Below are 22624 nucleotides of genomic sequence, written 5' to 3'. Positions count from 1 at the left end.
TTTCATTGCACCCTGGATGATTTATTACCTAGCCGAGCAAACATTGTTTTTTCCGGCATTATTAACTAATAATCAGTTGATTGTCATCTGCTTTTTTCGGTAGGGCCATGTCCTAATAAATTACAATTTCCAATTTTTTCATACTCATTTAGTCGGTTATTATTACATATATTGTTACTTATATTTCTTGTATTGTATGAAATATAATGTTTTGGATAAAGTAATGGTAATTGCTGATATACCATTAGTCCATAATCAATTTGCTGCGCAATACGTTTATTACATTTCTTTTTTTTAGTAACAATCTTTTTTATTTTTAAATTCAAATATTAGCCTGTTTTCAACTGTATCGTTTAAATGTAATAATAAGTGAATATTATAATACATGTACTGTTTACCGTATAATTTTTTAATAATATACATTTACCTACATCTACGTACGGTCGCGTTCGTTCACGTACATTTGCGTACGTTCGCGTACGCTTGCATATTTTGCCGTACATGCTGATCTGAATCATTTTTTGTAAATGTATTTGAAATGTAGGATTCTGCACGATACTGTACAACGACATATATCCACGTACATTCGCGTACGTTCGCGTACATTCGCGTACGTTTCTGTACAATTGTGTAAAAAATGTCCGAATTCCACTCAAAACGTACGCGAACGTACACGAATGTACACCATTATAACAGTTACGTACTGAACTGTATTGCAAATGTACGATTATTATTTCCATTCGGGATAACATTTAAAAATTAAAAATACACAAAAACATTAAGTATAATAAATGTATTCTCCATTTTATTAATTTTTGTAAAGTTGTGATAAATTAGTGAAAAGCTGTATGTCAAAATAAATTATAATATTCGAATAATATTCAAAAATTAAAAATACGCAAGAACATTAAGTATAATAAAAGTATTTTCTATTTTATTGCTTCCTCCTAGAGGAAGCTTTGTAATAGTAAAATTTTGAGTTTCGTCAAAACTTCTAGAAAATACTTTTTGGTGTGTTAGAAGTTCAAATCACGTGTTTTTAGAAAATGTCCGTATGGGTGTGTGTGTATGTGTGTGTGTGTATGTGTGTATGTATGTATACCGTAATATTTCTGGAACTACTCGATCAATATCAATAAAATTTGACATGCATTGTCACGGGGCAACTGGGCTTTAGCGCGACAGCCGCGAAGATGCTGTCGGGTCAACGAGGAGGATTACTCACTCTTTTTATCTCCGCACGGCTATCCCTCGATGATGCTGAAGTCGGCGACGGACGTTTGCCGTCGGTGCAATGCCGCTCGCCGCGCTTTCTTCGCGTATAGAGACTCCGGCCAGGCGCGCGTTCTGTAGCCGCACCGAGATGTAACCGGCTTTACTCTACCGGGTTCGTCGGAAGGACGCAACGGTACTACGGAATAAATAATCATGCATTCGTGTACAATTGAAAGATGGTTATATTCTTCAAGATGTTGGTACAATAGATCGCGAGTCTCGAGTCTCGAACTCGCGACTGGTACTGGAGACGAGCCGATGACTCGGTGGGAGCGAGCCTCGGCTTCGGCGTCTGCAGCCAACTCGATAATATATAAATCGCGCAATAGCTAAGGTATATCTGTTGCTGCCGACGGGGAAAAGTCCTGGGTGGCCGGGAGGCGTCCCTCCTGGCTGAGCGATGCTGTGCTGGGGTACCTCGGGTGCTCGAGATGATGATTGCTTGAGTATGCTTGTCCAGCGGATCTCGGGTTGTCGCTACTCTCTCTCGTCTCGTGCTCGTAGATAATTGCGGGTGATGTACCGGTCAAAGATCTAACACGTCTTGACTATACTCGCGCCTTTGCCTATCTGCCTCGCGCGCAGCTTCCGCGCGCGCTTCCCGAGTACCGCCGAACTGGCAACGTCGCCCTCACGCATGAAATGGTCGCGCGACGTGACGAGCGCGCGAAATACGAATTCGCGTTCGCTCGTTACAGCATGCATATTTTTGGATTCTGTATTCGGGAAAAACATTTATTTTTCTAACTTTTTTTAACTTTTTTTATGGCCAATTTTTGATTTTTGAAAAACACTATTTTGTGTTTTTTTTCAATCATCCCATCGTTACAAACAATTCAGCTAATATGCATTTAAAAGAGAATAAAATTACCTACTTTTCCCCGTTTGGTCCTCGGGATCGACCGCTTTGTTCGGCAGATAAAATGAAAAAGGTGATTTTATTTTTAAATTCATATCTCTGAAACTAAACATCATAACCTCACGAAAAAAATCATATCGATGGGTCACGTGTCAAACTATATCTCATTAAAATTTCAAGTGATTTGACTACTTATTTTTTCAGTAAAAATCGAAAACTGGAAAAAATGAGTTCTTTTTTGCCTGGATTACGGAAGTAAAAAGGCTTTATTGCACTTGAGATTTTGGGAAAAAGTAGATATTTTATGTGTCTTGGCTAAGTTCATTGCGCAGCTTTCAAACTCCTATGGTTCTTATGATATCAAGGTTTCAATTTTTTTTTGAAAATTTTTTGATTCCTCATATCTCTAAAACAATGCAGTCAAATGCTTTAAAATTTTATTTCTTGGTTCTCAAGTAAAGAGCTAAAATATAAAAACTGATGTTTCCTAAAACTTTTTTTTCCTCTTATAGGGGTGTCGTTGCACGTCGTTAAAGTCCCTCCCTATTAATTTATATCAAAATGATATATATATATATATACACACACACGCATCAGTATAACATATAGTACATGAGTACTGCCAATCTTTGCGCAGATGGCTTGCTTAAACGCAGTAAAAATACTTTTTGGAAATATATTGAATTCAAATTATATTTCATTAACATATATTGTATGTTTATTAAAACAATACATTTAAAGTTTTTGAATTATAATTTTAAACTTTTTCGACGATTTCATCCGTTTCAGATCCACAAGATTTGGAACCTGATAATTTGATTGATTTGGTATTCGGAGTTCTGATGTACGACACTGTGTATGAATAATGCAAATGGTGAATCAACGTTCTAAAAGAAGTGGTGTAGAGTAAAAAAATAAAGTCTCAAGACATTCACTTGTTTTTTTTTTATTAGAAAAATAATAAAATATATATTTCTCTTTTGTTTATAATCTTTGTTGTACATAATACACTAGTTTTATTATTGAAAGTTTATCAATATGATTATGTATAATTAAAGAGGAATGGGAATGAGTCGTTCGGTTTTTGAAATAAGAAACACATCAATTTCGCGGAAAATTGAGCGGAAAAAAAGCAATTTGAGTCGTCACATAAAGTTTCATGACAATGAGAAACAAACATGCAGAACATGTGGTAAACAAGTGCGTAATCTATATAAACATGAGCTATAAAGATGTGTACTCTTCTAAAAGGATGAGGTGCGAAAAGTTTAAAAAATATATAAGGAGTGGATCAATGAAATGGAACGTTACTACTTGTGGTTCAGTTTCTACCATTTGTGATAGAAAATTTACGTCTAAGAGATATTTGACGCAACATATTAATCACAAACATTGACATATTATAAAATATTAATAATACAATTAAAATATAAATAAAACTTTTTTTTTGTAGTTGCCCTGTACTCAATTCCAACTTATTGAGATCCACAATATTTTGTATTTTTTAATTGCTCCTTCAGCAAAATAATCGAGATTGAAAATATTTAAAAAAGCACTAACATTGTATATTTAAATAATATTTTATCTATTAGAACTATAAATTTAGTTGGAGGAAGCTACGTACCAATGAATCCGCAGCGGTTTTTATTGTTGTCTAGTTTTAATATATTAGTGGAAAGCAGTAGGGGAGGATAGGGCTATTTATCTATATCTATATGATTCAAGTAAGGGGAAAGAGCTTCAATTAAAAAAAAATCGTTAATAGTGGTTACTTAAGTGAAAAGTTGTCTAAGACTGTAAAATAAAAAAAATCAGGGAATAATAGGGGGAAATCAAATTACAAATAGGGGGAAACTTTTCATTTTTCGTTCACGATTTTTCTCTTTTTAGACAACTTTTTACCTAAACAACCATTTTTAATGATTTTTTTTAAATTACAGCTATTTTTTCACACTATAAACGTAGGAAAATAGTTTTTCTTAAAAATAAAAATATCTGAAACAACATTATAGAATACGCGAATTACGAATTTACCCCAGCATGGCTTTACGAATTGGCCCCAGCCGAGTAAAAATCATACGACTGTTGACATTTAACATTAAACTAAATTTTTGGAGGCCTATCGGGCGTCAAAATTTTTATTTTGAAGAGTACTACGAAGATATCCTTATCCGCGAAACCGCAACGTATGCACACGATTTAACCCCAAAGTTAGAGAATGAGACTCAAAAATCACCAAGTTTCTGTTAGAAATTCAAATTGGCGTATTATTTAATGAAATATGGGTAGAAAAGTTTATTTTTACCTACAAGATTGAACATTTTTTGTACAGTTTTCAACATATTTTTGACGTATTTTGACTAGCATAAAAACTTTAACAAAGAATTCTTTAAAAAAATAAAAATAAATTGGATATTAATGCTTTTATTATGATGGTTTTAAATTAAGTATACTATGTTATTATGATTGTTCTAGGAGTAATAGTATTGACTGCTGTAGCAAATCAGTTTAGACTTCATAAACTTAACAGTGTCGAAAAGTTTGTTATGTCTTACGGTGGTTTACGTGGCGCTGTTGCGTTTGCACTTGTTCTTTTAATAGATGTTCAACATGTTCCTTTGCAACCCATGTTCGTAACAACGACTATAACCGTGATATATTTTACAGTATTCTTTCAGGTATGAATGACAATTTATTAACATAATTATATTTATGGTATTTTTGTATCGCCTTTAGGTTTTTCCGGTTTTTTTGGTCTTAAAAGTGAGCTTAAAGTGCTTTTTATCAGACCAGCTAAAAAAGTGCTGTATCATAATAACTGCGCAAATCGTGTAAAAATATGTTTTACAGAAAATACAATGGGCAATAAGAGCTGGTGTGCTGCTTTAACTTGTATAAGTGCAGTGCTTGCCTTTGCAGGTCACGAACGCACTAATCTCGGCTTGTGCTATATACACATGGTCTAAAAAATTTCATTTTATGTCTTTAGTAAATAATAAGTAAACACTTTTATCAAATTCTACATTTTAAACCATGAACAAGGTAATTGAGTATTATTGGCAGTTCACGTGTAAAACATATTAGCAGTGCTATTAAATCAGCTAGAAGTTTTCCATGGAATTGCGCAATACGGTTGGTGTAGTGAGATTACAAACTGTTGGGTTTGAAACAGTATAAATACCCTTGATCCATGACCTCAACAGTTAATAGTATATGAGTAATTCTACAAAAAGTCGGACACTTTACGGTCGAAAAATCGAGTTTTTCAAATATTCAAAAGATAGGTGCCACCTCCAACCATATGCCAACAAAAAGTTACGGACTTATTACTAATTGCCGGAAAATAGTTTTCATTGCACCCTGGATGATTTATTACCTAGCCGAGCAAACATTATTTTTTCCGTCATTAATGGACAGCGGAGTCTAAGATCCTTAATTAAAAAGAAAAAAAATGTAGAAAATAACCGTCCCTATCAAAAGTTACGAGCAATCTCAAATAGGGTAAAGATCGGTGACAATCGTAAAAAATGCCTGGAAAGCCGAAATTTTCACTATTATGTCAGATTTCTGCATTTTCGACAATTGTTAGCCTATTTTAAGTTATTATTATTATTATTAGCTTTATTGTTTTTATACATAACGTATTTACAATAGTCTACAACAATATAATTCTTCCCGTTCATCTTTTTTCTTTTTTTTTCTTTTTTCTTTTTTTCTTATACATAGTGAACTGTAGCTTCCTACTCCCTAGTCTTCCTTCTTCCTTCTTGCCCTTCTCTCCTCCTCCTCATTCCTCATCTCCGCTTCTTTCACCTTCTTTATCCTACCCTCTTCCTCTATCCATTCGTATTAGTTCACCCCTTCTCTTTGCCTCCTGCAGGCAAATGACGTCGAATTCCCGTAGATATCCCCATCCTTCCTCGTCCACCCCTTTAAGTCCTGCCACGTTCCAGCTCAATACTTTCAGAGTTTCTTTTTCTTTCCCTTTTTCTCTGCCTTTCTTCTTTCCCTTATTCTTGCCTTCTTCCTCTTTTCCGAAAAAGCTGATCCTTTCTCTCATCCCATATAAACTCCTCGTCTCCCATCGTCAGTTTGTTTCTTCCTACTTTAACTTGTTTCCCTTCGCTTCTTCACTCTTTCGCTAGCCCGTTAAGCTTCTCTCTATTTCTCCTCTCTATCCAAGTTGTATCGTGATCTATGAACACGTCCGTGCCCTTTAGTTTATTCTTAGCCTCCATTATCTTTTCCTCTTCTTCTCTGTCTACGCATCCTACTCCGATTCTGTTTGTGGCCTTGCCTCTAATCAGCCATGTCCTCTTTACCTTTACCGTAATTTCTAGCTTTTCTTCAAACCAACCTTCGATCTTCACCTTGTCCCACCTATTCTCTCTGAGCCCTGTTATTACCACATTGTTCCGTTTCGTTTCTCTTTCTCCTTCCTCAATCCTCCATTCTAGCTCCTTCAGTTGTTTATCATCCTTTTCCTTCTCCTCTTTCCCTTTACTTCCTGCTTCCGCCTTATCTGTCTTCTCTCCTTCTACCTTCTCCTCCAACACTTTTACCCTTTCTTCCATTTTTCTTTCCAGTTCTTCCTTTTTTCTTCTCTCCTTCTCCGCATCCCTCTTCACTCTCTCCTCCAGTTCCGTTCTTTCCCTTTTCTCTTCTTCCATTAGCCGCCTTACCTCTTCCACCTTTTCATTCATCTTCTCCTCTGCCTCCTTCCACCTCTTTTCCCACTTTTCTCTTTCCCTCCTTCTCTTTTCCTTCTCTTCGTCCATCTTCTTCAAAATCTCATCCAGTGACTTTTGCAGGCTATCGATCTTCTCTCCTCCCTTTTCTACTGCTTTTTTCTCTGCTTTTGTTGGAGTCCTCGCAGTTTTATTACTCCTCTCGAACGGGCTTTTCTCCCTTATCTCTTCTATCTTCTCTCTTTTCTCTTTTTTTTCTTCCTCCGGTGTGCTTCCCTTTCTTTTCTTTCTTTTCTCTGTGAGGGTTAACTGCCTTTGTGCCCCCCCCCTTCCTCTTGTCGCCCTTTTTACTTTTTCCTCCTTAGGAGTGCTTTCCCAGTAGTTTTCCCGTCTCTCTTCTCCTCGCGTCAATTCAAATCCTTGAGGGGTTTTAAATTCCTATTCCCATTCCTCTTCGTTCCACTTTGTTCCTACAATCTCTTCTATCTGGTCACTACTGTAGTTCATAGTTTTCGGCTTTGCCGCTCTCCCCTCTATCTCTATCCTTTTCTACTTGCCCTAACCTCACTTTATTTCTCTCCTCTTCTCTCTCGTCCCTCTTTTCTTCCCTTCTTTCCCTTATACCTTTTTATTATTTGATTCCTCCCTTTCTCTCTCCTCTTTCTCCCCTTCTATCCCTTACTATTCTTACTCTTCCAAAACTACCGAAACACAGTGCACTAAGTATACCCAAGCACAACGCGTACGATTCAGCCAAAAGGCGCCCAGATTTTTCCCCCTATTTTAAGTTGCGAGCAACTTTTGATAGGGACCGTCATTTTCTACATTTTTTTTTAAATTTCGCGATCTTGGGCTCTGCTGCCCATTAATGCTGGATAAAATAATATTTGCTCACGTAGGTGATAAATCACCCAGAGCACAATAAAGGCTATGTTTGGCAATTAGTAATGGACCCGTAACTTTTTGGCATATGGTTTGAAGGTGGCACCCATGTTTTTCACATATTGTATGTCGAAACGCATGGTTGCATGGCGTTAGCGTAAGGATCTACAAGTAGAAGAGGTTTCTCACCTCCACCTATCGTGGTGATCCGAGCAACGACTCTTCTCGAGCCAAGCATTGCATCGCTGGCTCATTAAGAGATGCAGGAGACCCTAGATCTCATACGCATCTCAGTGCATCCACCTCTCTCTACCACGCTTTGGATCCAGACATGAAAACAGTTTTATATTTAGAAGTGCGAATTCACCTCGTCTGTTTTATTGCCAATGATCTGACTGAATTAAAGCAGCTGATACAGCAGATATTAGCTAAACAAGTAGAATCATCCAAATCAAAATCCGCGACCTCAAATGGAAAGAACTTTTGGAATAATTCGCCAAAGAAAGGAAATAGAAAGGGAGACGCACATCGCACTTTATCTAAACTAATTACTACGTCAAAAACTGATCAGAATTCGAAGAATAAACCACAAAAGAAATCTACGCAGAAGGGCGATTAAAAAAAAGAAGTTTTCGATCTGCTAATTACCACTCTACACCAAATACGATTGCTATAATTGTGCGGAAAAAAAAGGAAAAACAGTAACAGAGACCTCTACGGAACCCATTAAAGCCACTCAAGGTCTTAATTAAACCGAGTACGGACCCAACGTCGAAAGTTGCCGCACATTGTTTAGCCACAAGCAACACTGCTGTTCTGTCCGATCGTCGTTGGCGGTTACAAGTAAATATAGGTGGATTTCCGGTAAAAGCACTCTATGATGTGGGGGCGGTACAGACCTGTATTAAAACTTTCATCGTCTAATTAGCCGATGATTGCAACGCAGAGATTGAGCCGTGTGACGGAATGGTCGCCTGTATTGCCAACGACATTACCTCCATGTTACAGGGGCGATCAATCTACCCTTTTTCAGACTCGAACAATAATAGCACTGATAGTGCCCGAGTTGAGAGAAGGTAGCAACTTAGGCATAGACTTGGTGACTGCATTCGGCACTTGACTTAATCCGAGAAATCAAATTTTAACGGTCGAAAATTCGGATAAAGTCATTCACATAGTCGAAGCTCCTGATTTCAATGCTGATCAGACCATGCAAGTATCGATTGGTTTACAAGATTTACATGAAGGCCAAAAACGAATGCTAGAAGAGTTACTCGACTACTGAAAAAAATGGACATCTATATCTGGCGCCTGTAGGAGTGGTGACGGGGGATCCAGAGCTGCTACGCACGAGCCTGCTTGAAGTCTTGGAGCCTGGTACCTTTTTTTTTGATTTTTTGCAGGTACGGGCCTGAGTAATAACTCCAGCCCCGCTGATTACATTTTTGGCTGTGCGCGCTTCTGCAAAAATATATCTCACGCAGATCCTTGCCTTTCGAGAATCTTCAGGCACGTCTACGCATAATTTAACTCAGTACTAGCTTGCGTAAATGCAAACGTGCTTCTGAGTATATCTCGTCGAACGCTTCTCTTTCGAGCCTTATGACATGCTAGTAACTTGCGTACTACGCCGAGTCAGTATGCTCTCCACCTCCAATAGCACTTACTATACCTCGAATAGCACCTATTAGATGTTTCTATGCAGCAGGACTTTCGGGGCCAGAAGAAACCCAGTACCTGCCAGCTCAGACAAAGCTAGTAATCAACCCTGTGAGGATCTAAGTTTTTTATTATTTAATTAATATCCAAAACTGGACTTATCCGGGGAGATTACGCTAGTACCCAGTTGGTTGTTCTAGGACGCTTTTGATGTGTGTTAAATATTTCATCCTAACAATCTTTATTAACGAACTTATACACATAACACTCTTTGAGTCTACAAGGCCGTAGATCATACACCTCTTTCTTTATTTATAACGTCATCACTACATAATTATTTTGTTTTTTACGTTGCATTTGAGTCACCCCTTTAGTCAATAATTTCAACTCATACTTATGTTAAATATTTACACTTTTCAAAGACATTGTTATTGTGGTACGCATAAAACCTCTTGAACGCCCGGCGGATACGTTTGTGCCACGGACAGTTGTATCTGAGTTATTCTACGTAATTTATCATAAATTAAATCAATTAGTTGAATATTTTCTTTGCTCACCCCATCATAATTTAATGACGTCATTCATCAGGAATAGTATTAAATTCACAGTTCTTCACCAACTAGTGTTAAATAAAAATGTATACACCAAACTGCTTAGTTTGAACTAAATGCAAGAGATATAGAAGCACGTCAATATTTATATACATTATAAGAGAGGAAGCGGGCGACTACAATGGCATAGATGAAGCAACCGAACGGCATAGAGTTAAAGAGTGTGATGAATTACTTAAGAACCAATAAAATGCACTAAGAATAGATTATACATTTCCGAGAAACGCAAGGCGACGAGAGACAACGAAATCGGAAGTCAGATATTTTATCGAAACTAATAAACAACCATTTTAAAAAATTAACAACAAAATAATAACAGAGAGCGCTAATTTCCAAATCATTGCATCACAAAACAAGCACAACAGACTACTGAAAACACCCACACACAGATGTGTAGATACAAGCTGCGCACCAACACAATGGCACGATGACTCACATGTACATGTACGTCGCTAATTATATTACTGACGTGCATAGTGTTCGTGCAATTGTTAGTCGCCCGCAGTCTAATGCTGCTGAGGCTTCTCAGCTTTCGTCTCAGCCCGCGCCTCGCCCACTTGTGTTCTGTATTCGTTTTAAAAGTTTTTGCGTGGGCGATGATGTCTTGCTAGCGAAGCGATTATTTGGCCCAATTAAGTTTAGTGATATCTATCCGGGCGGTAGCGATACATCTATCGATATGCACGACATGTTATCCCCGTTTCTCCATAATTTACGCTTAGCTGTGAAAACACGTGCAAATGCCTAAGGCTATAAATATGTTTGGGTACCTGACGATAAGATTTTAGTTAGAAAAGCGGATGGTTCAGAAATCATTCCGATCATCACTGCTAACGAGCTGGAGCGCATGGTTTGACAATCAGAGGCGAGTATCCCTAAGACGGTCTCAGCACCTGCTCATAAATCCAGCAAAATTCGCATTGCTCACCTCAATGCTAGTTCTGTTAAGGCCCACTTCAATGAAATAGAAATTCTTTTATCTGACAATAGTATTGACGTATTGATTATTACTGAAACCTGGCTTACTCCATTCATGCAGTCCTCACTTTTTTCTATTCCTGGCTACAATTTTATCCGGAATGATCGAGGTCTTGTCTCTTCAAGAATTTTTAACCCTGCCACTGAGTACGATGTTACGTATGTCCTTGGTGGTGGTATCGGATTTTACATACGTGAGGATCTGCGTTTCACTTTATTGGAAGCATCTTATATTAGCAATATTAATGAGACCGAATATATGCTTGTCAGTGTTGATTGTGGTTCCAAAAATTTTGCTCGGCGGTGTTTACCGTAGACCAAAAGGGCATACTCTTTCTAAATTCTTCAACTCGTTGCAAAATTATTCTCATCGGTTCGGCAATGTTGTTGTTGCGGGAGATCTTAACTCCGATTTGCTCTCTGATAGTTATTATGGCAATCATCTTCGCAATCTGATTAACGAAAATAATTTTCACCTTATCCCGTTTGGTGCTACTCACCATACCGATAGTTCCAACACTGGGATTGATCTCATGTTATCTGATTGTGGCGACAAGATCATGTACTACGAAAAATCCGCTGCTCCATACATCAATGATCATGATTACCTCTTGATTGATTTCACGTTTGATCTCCCAGTAAAGCAAGAGTTGCTGATAATATCGCGTGATTTTCGAAGGTTCTCGTCAGCTGCTTTTCTGGCTGACCTTCTGCCCGATCTCTCCTTGCCGGCTTTCTCTGATCCGTTGGCTTCTGTTAACGATAAGCTGGTTGGTTTTCAGCAAGTTGCGTGCAGGGCTCTAGACATCCATGCACCGTTTACCGCTAGAAAGCCTAATCGTAACGCTACCCCGTGGTTTACACCGTACCTTAAACGCCGATGTAAAGCCCGCGATCGGCTATATAGTGCAGCAAACCTTTCTAGAAAGCGGACTGCTATTATTCGCTACAAAACAAGTGCACGCGAGGAGTATTTACTACATGGCTGCTCCGTGAGAACGAAGTGCTGGGGCTTTCTACGTCGTAATGGCTTAGTTTCAGTCAAAAGTAAATCACCTCTTCATTTTTTCGATAAAGATACCCTTGCGAAGTATTATTCTTCAGTCACTTGTGCCCATCTAGTATGCTTATCCGATTCTTTACGTGCTATCCTTGATGGGCAGTATAATAGTTTAGGTTCCGCGTTTGAATTTAGGTTTAGAAATTTGGATTGCGTTGAGGTTGCGCAGTTTATGCGAGCTTGCCTTTCCAAGGCCAAAGGTCGGAGTTGCGATGAGTTATCCCTATCATATTTTGAGCAAGTTATACCTCAGATTGCTCCGTTTTTCACGGAAGTTTTTAACCTGTCGATTTCGAGCGGTGTCTATCCATCTATCTGGAAAAAGTCGGTCATTGTGCCGCTTAGTAAATGCTCGACACCCAGCTCCCCGGGCGATACTCGTCCAGTTGCGAATATTCCGCACTTTGCCAAGGTTTTCGATAAAATAATTACTGATCAAGTTATCGCATACCTTGAAGATAATAATCTTATTTCGCCGTACCAATCTGAGTTTCGTAGTAACTACAGCACGCAAACAGCGCTTCTGAATGTCACGGAAGATGTCAGGCGAGGTATGGATATGGGTCTGTTGACCCTGCTTCTTTTATTTGATTTCAGGCGTGCTTTCGACTCGATTTACCATGCTACTTTGCTTGCTAAGTTGAAATCGATCGGTTTTTCTAATGACGCAATACTATGGTTCCACTCGTATCTGACTGGGCGTTCACAGGCAGTTGTTGGACTCGATGGCACCCTTTCTGATTTTCTTCCTAATACGTCAGGTGTACCTCAAGGATCCTCTCCAGGACCTGTGATCTTTCTCATCTATATTAATGAGATTGTCTCAGTACTTCGACACTGTAGTAAGTCGTGTATGCTGTTTGCTGATGATCTCCAAATATATATACAGTGCGCGCCTGGCGATATTGGCCGAGCTGTTGCATCCCTTAATGAGGATGCCAGCTGTATACTTAAATGGTCTCAGGATAATGGTCTCCTCTTGAATGTTGCCAAAACGAAGGCTATAATTGTTGGATCAACCCAGCACCACATGCGTCTTGATCTGCAGCGAATTGAACCCGTTGTCGTGGACGGAGTACCGATTCCTTTTGACGATTCCGTAAAAAACCTGGGCGTAATCCTTTCTAAAACTCTCTCTTGGAATGCTCATGTATCTCGCACCTACTCTAATGCGTATTTTGCTCTTTATCGCCTTAGGTTTAAGGGTTATTGTCTTCCTACTAGCTTAAAAACCCAACTAGTCAACACTCTAGTTCTACCGTATATTAACTACGCTTGTCTTGTTTATATGGACCTTCCGGATTACCTTGCGATCAAATTACAAAGGCTGTGTAATTCTGCGGTACGCTTTATCTTTTTCCTTAGGAAAGACGCTGAGCTTGGCCCCTACTATGCCAAATTGGGCTGGCTATCACTTAACCATCGGCGCAATTATTATTTAGGTATTACGTTGTATAAGATTTTCGTTCATAAGCGGCCTGGTTATCTTGCCGATTTATTTGCGCTACCTAATGAGGACTTACGACGTTCGGTCAGAAATAATCCGTCTGCGTTTGTGATACCGACTGCTAGGACCGAGAATTTTCGCAATTCATTTACCGTGAAAGGTATGCATTTGTGGGATTCTATCCCTACAACTATTAGGCTAAGCAAATCCTTGAGCGCATTTAAGCAGCGCCTATATGTCTATTTATTAAGTCTACAGCAATGTTATGTGCATTATTAATATTTGATTAGGTTATAAGATGTTACTGCGAGCTTACTACTCAGTTTTCTTTGCTGCCTTTAATTGGCGAGCCGTTTACTACTGGTTAAGAGAAATATTATTATTTTGTTTACGATTTGCAACTCTTTATTTTGTAATACATTAGCTTAAGTCTATTATTGTATGCCAAATATTGGCCACTGCTGTGCCATCGAAAAATTTGTTATAAGTTGCCATCTTTATTTGTATTTCTATTCCTGCTATGCTGTACTATTTGCTCCTCGCCCTACGGCCTTTTGGTCACGGCGTTAATATCTCTCTCTCTCTCTCTCTCTCTCTCTCTCTCTCTCTCTCTCTCTCTCTCTCTCTCTCTCTCTCTCTCTGTCTTGCTCGCTCCGGCTTCAGCCTCTAATTTCTCTGCCCTTGAATTCCTTCGGGCTTTTTTCTTCTAGATCCTTGCATGCGCCTTTCTGCAAGCTTCCGAACACTTTGCGTGTTTACGTGCTGACTCAGCCGTAGCCAGCGTGCTCGCTAGTTTAGGTGCTTGTTTTTAGTGTATGAGTTCTTAGTCGTTTACATTGCAATCTATAGCGTGCGTACCCTAGTTTTAATTTGTCGAGTGCTTTGCCGGATAGCTGCTCGCGTCTAAGCTGACTAGGCGCGAATTTAGTTCTTCTTCCGAAAGTTCAAACGACAGTCACAACATGCCCGATTCAGCCGCAGATGAGGCCCCGGCCTGGTTTAAAGCCTACCTAATCGAGTATAGGAACGATAAAGCCGAAGTTAATCAGCGCCTTAACAATCTCGAGACTGGCATGCGCAAAACTGTATCCAGCAATGTACGAAACATTGCGCTTGTAGATTCCTGCGAAGTAACTATTTCCGGACTTCCGCCCGACACCAGCATTCAGCCGCGCGAATTGACACGCAAAGTATTCGCGGCTATTGAACTTGAATGGCTGCTCAACTTCGTCATCCGGTATCGCGACTGGCCTCAAAAGGCCCAGGCCAACGAAGCTTCAACCTCGTCGCGAACAGAGCCAGCATCACGCACAATCGTTGTCAAGATGATAAGACCTCTGCGCAAGCGCTTTTCGGATCTGGATGTACAAGGAACATTTATATTAACCCGCTGTACCCTAAACCGGTGTATGTACTGCGCAAGAAGGCTATGAGGGTGGCTAAACAGCTCCATTACGCACGTCCTGTTGTACAAAACTTGGTAGTCTATATGCGGCAGACCAAAGAGTCTCCGCTCATCCCGATTGTATCCGAGGAAGAGCTCGCTGCCCTCGAGCCCTATCGTCCCCAACAATGACGTCCAGCCTCCGGGCCCAACAGCTCCGGACCCCTCGATTCGATTAAGATAGGATACATTAATGTTAATCGCCTTGCGTCACACTTTGCGTTATTCGAGGAGCATTGTACGACATCTCACTTCGATGTAATCGGAGTAACAGAAACTTTTCTTTTCGTGGCTGATCCCGATGATCAGCTGACGCTCAGCGGTATCAACTTTTTTAGGGTTGATAGAGAGGGCCAGGCCGGTGGAGGAGTGGCTTTTTATGCGCGAGACTTTTTCAAGGTCAAGATTCTTGCACATTCAGGTGGCAACATTCCGGAATTTGTAATAGCTGAATTAATATATAACAATTTCAAGCTTTTATTCGCAGTTGTATATCACAGGCCCAACTCTGCCCACTCATCACACTTTTTCCAGTGCCTAGCCCCTCTCCTGCATCATTACTTAAATGCTGTTGTAAAAGGTGACTTCAACGCAGACATGTGTACGCTAAACGTTAATTCTTAATCTTCGCTCTTCTCTTGAATCTCTCTCGCTCTATCTGGTACCTCCTGAGCCTACACACCATGTCTTTCGGTACGATCGCCCGCCCTCTCATACGTGGCTTGACCTTTTCATAGTCAATTGCAGGGACTCGGTTGTAGCCCTACGTAAATCCGACTCGCCGTTCATCGCTGGTCACGACTTCATTGAGTTGACCATACGAGCAGCCAAGCCCCCGGCCTGTGAGAAGGTAATCATGTGCCGCAACCTGAAGAAAGTGGACCCTGCTGTTATCTCAGCCGCTCTGTGCGACATTCTTGCCCCTCTCGCTAATCCATTTCAGCACGGTCAAAATCGTTTTCTGACCGCATCTCCAACTTTGCCAGTGACGCTTGGGCCCTGTCCTGCGGATACGAATGTATTCCAGCGGCACATTACGTCAGCACTTATTTCTACCTACGATGCAGTCGCCCCTCTTCGTAGGATCACGCTGTCGTCCCGGAGAAAACCCTGGGTCTCCCCCGCGATCAAGGCGCTCATGAAACGACGTGACGCGGCACATGGCCTGGCGCGCTCCTCGGGCATCCATAGCGACTTTGAACGCTTCCGAGCGCTCCGATCTGAGGTATCGAACCTCTTGGACACAGCTAAAAACGAGTACCTAGCAGCCAGGCTAGTCTCAGCCCCTGACTCGAACTCGAAATGGCGAGAACTTCGTTCGATGTACATAACCTCACCTCGCCTACCATCACCTCTACTTTATTTTGATGCGGATGTGCTGAACAGGCACTATGCTGCTATAGTTAACAGATACCCGCCACTCTCAGAGGAAGTTTTTCAGGTACTATTCGATTCCCCCCTTGCCGAACCAGCTGCTGACAGAGTCTTTGACCTTCGGCCCGTTACTTTGGCCGAGGTGCGTGATTCTGTCCTCAATGCCTCTTCCAAAGCTTCAGGAGTCGACGGGATTGCAGTTCCCATGATTAAGGCGGCGCTTCCCGGAGTATTCGATCACCTAACTGATCTTGTAAATGCCTGTATATTAAATGGAACGTTTCCGACCGACTGAAAGAAAGCCCTTATCGTCCCCCTGGCAAAGAGTAAAACTCTCACTTCGCCTTCGGACACGCGCCCTATTGTGCAGCTCCCTGAGCTGTCCAAGGTCCTTGGGCGCTTAGTCCACTCCCAGCTTACTAGCTACCTCGAAGCACACAGACTCCTAGACCCTAGACAAGCCGGCTTTAGGACAGGCCACAGCACTCAAACGGCTTTGTTGGGTGTTCTCGATGACATCCGTAGGGGCATCGACGATCGAAAGCTCACCATCCTCATCTTATTTGATTTTTCAAAGGCCTTTGACTCGATCCCGCATGCAAATCTGTTAGCCAAACTAAAAGCAATGGGAGTCCGAGAGCGCTCGCTTCGCTTTTTTTTTTAACTATCTAGCTGACCGCTTTCAGGCCCTGATAGATAAGGGTGGAGCTGCCTCTGATTGGCTAAGAGCGTCCTCGGGTGTGTCCCAGGGGAGCGTTCTTGGACCGCTGTTATTTGCAGTATACATCAACGACCTCCCGCGAGTTCTGCAGTTCTCGAGGCATATGATCTTCGCCGACGACATGCAGATTTACCATCAATGTTACCCGAATGAACTGCCGAGAGCCATGGCAGCGGTGCAAGCCGACGCGGAGGCGGTGTTTAGTTGGGCGAACGATAATGGGCTTCTCCTTAACCTCAACAAGTGTAAGGCCATTATTCTAGGCAGTCAATTTTATGTAAGCCGCGTTGATCTCCCTACGCCACCCAAAATCACTGTTGGTGGTGTAAGGCTTGACTATGTTTCCGAAGCCTGTAACCTGGGTGTCTGGCTCACACCCTCTCTCGACTGGCAGCTCCATACTACGAAGGTACTGCGTAAAATTTTTACAAACATGCCCTCGCCAAAGACATCAGAAAGGATCTCGTCGAAAGTCTGGTTTTACCCTGTTTTCGAACGCGTGCACCAGATTCGTTTTTGGCAATATCCCGTTCCGCGCCCATGTTACACCCTACCGTTTCGAACTCGGCTGGCTCTCGGTCATGAGGAGGAGGGAGTTCCTGCTCGGTTCTCTCGCCTACAACGTCCTGGCCTTTGAAAATCCTATCTACCTCACCAGCGGGTTCAAGCGTATCACGCTCGACCTCTCTGTTCGATGTTCTGAGCGTAACCCACACCAAGCGCTGCTCTATTCTGCCCCGAGAACCGAGGCACTTAAGCAGTCTTTCGATATCACGGCATTCTCTCTATTAAATTCGCTGCACCAAGCTGAGTTCTCGCCCGACAAAATAGGCGCGTTCAAACGTTCCATGCGGGCAGCGCTCTTTGAACGCGACCGCCGAGACTAGGCCGACAGAGTGACCAACGAGGGCTTAACTATTTAATTATTTAGATCTTTGTTTAGCCAATCACCTAGTTTTTCCTAGCCAGCCCAGTTTATCTACATAGCATAACGCGGTTATCTACTTATCTAGTACTTTCATCACCTAGGCTTATTTGTTATTTCTTATTCGATTAAGCTCGCCCCTTGCGTACTTCGCGCCTAGTATTAGGTCTTGCATACTTTCTGTCCTCGAGATATATCAAAGCGATTGCAATAAGCGCTACTACACTGTATTGTATTCTACGCATTCTATTATACTCTGCGCCTTATCCTACTATGCTACGAGACTGGATTTTCTCTGTAATTATTATAATTTACTATTACACTGTATTTTTTTCATAACCACCCGATGGGGTCCTACCCCAAGGTGAAATATATAAACAATCAATCAATCAATCAATCAACAATCTCTCTCTCTCTCTCTCTCTCTCTCTCTCTCTCTCTCTCTCTCTCTCTCTCTCTCTCTCTCGTTAATAGCGTTGCGTATATGCAAAGACGTTACCGAGTTTATATTGTCGAGCACGTCTCTTTCAGCATGCTCGCGCCATGCGCCGAAGCAGGTAGTTACTTTTCATCCTCAATAGCTGAAGCATCAACCTCGAGAAACAAGAAGACGCTCTACGCCACGTGTTTTATACGAGATTTCAAGGAGAAGTATTCTCGATAGCTTATCTGAGCGGGTACCACCTGTTGAATCGACGAAACACCAACAACCTCTTCATCATCGATTTCAGGTCGGTCACTTCTCACCTACTCGACTAGCACTCCATCTGGCTTCAAGATTATTAAGTCTCCGGCTCTGTCGGTAACTTACCGTTAACGACTACCTTTTAACACTCTTTACATTACCAATTGCCAGTAAGTTGTCTACGGAGACACAAGATCATCTAAAATGAGAAAAAACGTGTAATCGCATACTATACGTGCTCACTGCGAAAAGACGACAAGAGGCAAACTGAAGACATATGAGTTGCGTGACCAGCAATTTCATACAGGATAAGTTACATACAGATCCATAATGGTGAAGAATGTTGCCACTCTCGCATGTGCTGCCTGTGCAGACGAATACGCCAACAGCACGCCTGAAACAGCACAGACTAAGGAAAAAACAGCAGTAGCAACAACAACAACAACATCTGCTGAAGGCACACCTAAGCCAGTCGTGCTGAACAAGAAAAGTAAGCCAGCACTCCCGTCGCTCGCTGGCTATAGGGCTCAATCTACTGCATGGATATCCGCTACACAGGTAACATCTATTGAGACGTCTCCAAAGGACATCTTTGCGGCGCTAGAGAAAATTCTCTCTCTCTCTCTCTCTCTCTCTCTCTCTCTCTCCTGTCCAAGGCGCTGGAGTGGCTGGTGCACAAGCAAATTTCTGAATATCTTGAAACAAGGCTTTACCTTGACAACTTCCAAACTGGCTTTCGCACTGGCCACAGCACGCTGTCTGGATTGATTAAGCTGACTGATGATGTCAGGCAACACTAAAACGTTCGACTGCTGCGGGGTTGGCTAGTGGTACTTCACTGAATTTCGGCTAGGGATTTATCGATCGCGGGCGCAATTTGCTTATTCTTTGGACGTTTTGATCTGCCACGCTTACGAGTGGTATTTTTGCTGTCTACTTTACTTTCCAGTTGTGGTACCGTATTTTTCGATTTCGCAGTACCTATTGCCCTACCTCAATAATTTGTAAGGATTCGATATTCCTTTTACCTTCCGCGTTTTTTCGGTCGGTTCAATTCGGTTGCATCGCTCGCATGATTTTCAGAAACTTCTGTCGTTGACTCTTGAGTTTCTTTGGAGGAGGTTGCGTCTTTTTCTTTTACAGCATCTTCTTTACCAATGGTGTATCTATCTCTCTGTAGATTTCTTCAGATGTTCTACTTCAACTCTTGAGTCTATTTTATTTTCTTCATCCTGCAGTTTGTAAATTCCAGGACTTAGGATACGATTAATCATGTACGGGCCGATATATGTAGGAGCCACGTTCGAGGATACTTCTGCTGCGGCTGATAATAGTACATGATTCTTTTTTATGACTTTTTGCCTACAGAGAATTTAATATCTTTATGTCGGGCATTGAAATATCTTGCCTGACGTGCTTGCACCTTTTGTGCGTTTGCATTTGCGTTTTCTCGCAATTCTTGTAGTTTATTTATCTTTATGCGTTCGATCCACTTGTCAATCGCTTTTGTATCTTCTTCAGATGACGCCTCTATTTCTTCTTGACGATTTTGAGCATTTTTTGGTATGCGTGTTGATTCTTAACACGAATTCAGCTACATGTTGGTCCCAGTTCTATTAAGAGCCTTCAATATACTCTCTAATGATCGTTTTCATTGTACGATTTCAATACGTTATACGGTGTTTGGTTGGGGATGGTAAGGTGAAGTAAATGTATAGTTTACATTTACTCCATTTATACATATATACATGTACTTGTTTAGAAACTTTTAGATTAATTTGTTTCTGAACTCCGTTCCGTTATTTGAAAGAAATACTTCTGGGATCCCGAATCTTAAGAACATTCGTTTGTTTGGATGTTTAATGATTGTCCGAGCGTCATACTTATGGACAGGTTTACATTTTATCCATCAAGTTAACATATCTTAGAATATTAACAGATATTTATGGCCATAAGGAGGTTTCGGAAAAGGTCTCATAACGTCTCCTGCCATAGTTTTCCATGGGGTAAAAAAGTTACCATTACCCATGTAACCAGTAGGTTCAGTTTGTTTCACCTTACACTGTTGTCAGGTATGACAAGATCGTACGTGTTTTTTAACATCATTGTACATGGTAGGCTATTAATAGATCCAAGCTACTCGCATTTCTGTTTTTGGCGGCTCAAGTGACCAGCCGTTGGCTCATCATGGCATTAGATAATGACTTACTCTCTTTTATCCTTCAGTATTACGAGTTTCCTGACATACTTGTCCTCAACAATACGACGAGTAGATCAGGTCTGTAGTAGTATAATATACTTACTACAACCTTTCAGTCTAGGTGCTTTTAGTAGATCTACATACCAATCATTATTTAATCCGTCTGCTGCATTAATGCTAGCGATTGTGGGCACTTTCTCTTCGGATGCTATATTATTTTCAAACACGTGGTTGCGTAAGTTGCAAAGCCACTTGAGGCTGCTTTAGTCCGTAATAACGTCAAAGTAGTAGCCTTTAATATATGGGCGGTACTTGCGTATGGCCCATTGTACTGCTAAACACCCGTGCTTGCTAGCTGTGCAGTTTGCTCTGCAGTAGTCATAGTTTGACTAGCAAATGCAAGAATTTTCTCTTTACCTCCGATTGTTTGAGTCAGGATAGCGCCTGAGTCTGTGTCTAAAGCATCGCACTGTATGCAGAAGGTTTCAGAGAAATTTGGCCAGTGTAAGAACAGTGCTGAGCCTAAAAGCTTTTTGCTTGTTCGAACGAACGGTTTTACTTCTCACTTCAACTATAACTTGTCGCTTTCTTAGTTAGTCGAGTCAAGGGCTCGGCTATCGTAGTGCAGTCTTTCACAATATACGCGCACGCCGTTTGAAGTAGACCAGCGGCAAGATAAGGGCCTCGGCAGAAGCCATCAAATGCTCGCGTGAAGCCCAACAAATTTCGAGGATTAGTGAAGGGGTAGATTGCGGGTTTTTACCTAGTGCGTCCGGAGCAACTCAGCGATAAAGCGACCGGCGGGGATAGTGGACGAGAGACGGGATCTGGGTTTCACGTGTCGAGTTGGCGCTAGGGATAATAGAAGCCCACACGCAATAATTGTAAACTGGAAAATGAATTGTAATCGCCTGTACGAGCGTCTCGGTAGAACCACAGGTATACGGCGTATGGGTCGATAGGAGGTAGGGAGGGAAGTAGATGCAGACGTGCTACGGTAAAGGCGGGAATAGGCGGACGATGAAACCAGGGGGAGGGCGTCGTAGAGGTCTTGAGGCTCTAACGCTGAAGGATGCAGGAGAAAGGAAGGAGAAGGGGCCGAAAGGCCAAAACAATGAAAGGAAGGAGAAGCGGGCCGGGAGGCAGGAGGAAAGGAAGGAGAAGGGACCGGAACGCCGGAGGAAAGGAGAAGGAAAAGCGTAGAGACAGGAGACCTTGACGGCGCAGTCGGAAGGGCGAAGGCGCAGTAAGTAGCGGGGGTGTGTCGCGCCGGAGGAAGAAAATGGATCGAGAGGGGCGACGGGCGAAGGAGAAAGAGCAGAATTTTGCAGAATCGACCCAGACTTCGAGCTGAACAGACATGCGACCTGTGTTATGAGCAAATCTATGTACTACGTTGTTAAAAGTGAGTGGAAATGAACTATGAAAACCCAAAAATCGTCGAGTTGTGTCACTTAGCTATACAATCTCTTCCCGAACCCGTTCAGGAATTTTTTGATACCAAGGAAATATCCCAAGGAACCTGCTTAATTGCTTAAGGTTCTTTGGTGCTAGGTAGTCGATATTTGGGATTATATTATCCAGATCTAGACAAAAGCCATCACGGTTGACAAGTACTCAAAGCTATATATTTTACTTTAAGAGAAGTGTCTCTTTTCTCAGTTAATCGTCAACCCTGCTTTTGCTACTTTTGTTCAAACGGTTTATAATACTTTCAAATGATATTCAAATGTTTTAGTATAGACGAGAGTCTATTATTCGCTGGAAACAAGCCGGAGCTCCTGCTAAACCGAACGACAAGTATTTCCATTGGAAA

At 41.5% G+C, this 22624-nt stretch overlaps 1 protein-coding gene across 7 annotated transcripts in view; it reads left to right on the top strand.

The window, feature by feature from the left end:
- Window positions 1–22624, top strand: part of LOC103318176 (sodium/hydrogen exchanger 5-like) — a 723013-nt gene that overhangs the window by 122356 nt on the left and 578033 nt on the right. For all 7 annotated transcript variants that reach the window (XR_004345103.1, XR_004226475.1, XM_031921614.1 and 4 more), the window contains exon 2: window positions 4610–4812. Coding sequence is in view for 5 of the 7 variants with exons in the window: in XM_031921614.1 (XP_031777474.1) it covers window positions 4610–4812 (203 nt within the window). In the remaining 2 variants the exon portion in view is untranslated. The remainder of the gene's footprint in view (window positions 1–4609; window positions 4813–22624) is intronic.

The sequence above is a fragment of the Nasonia vitripennis genome, assembly GCF_009193385.2.
Source record: "Nasonia vitripennis strain AsymCx chromosome 1 unlocalized genomic scaffold, Nvit_psr_1.1 chr1_random0002, whole genome shotgun sequence".
Taxonomy (NCBI): Eukaryota; Metazoa; Arthropoda; class Insecta; order Hymenoptera; family Pteromalidae; genus Nasonia; species Nasonia vitripennis.
This window is presented reverse-complemented; position numbering and strand designations above follow the sequence as displayed.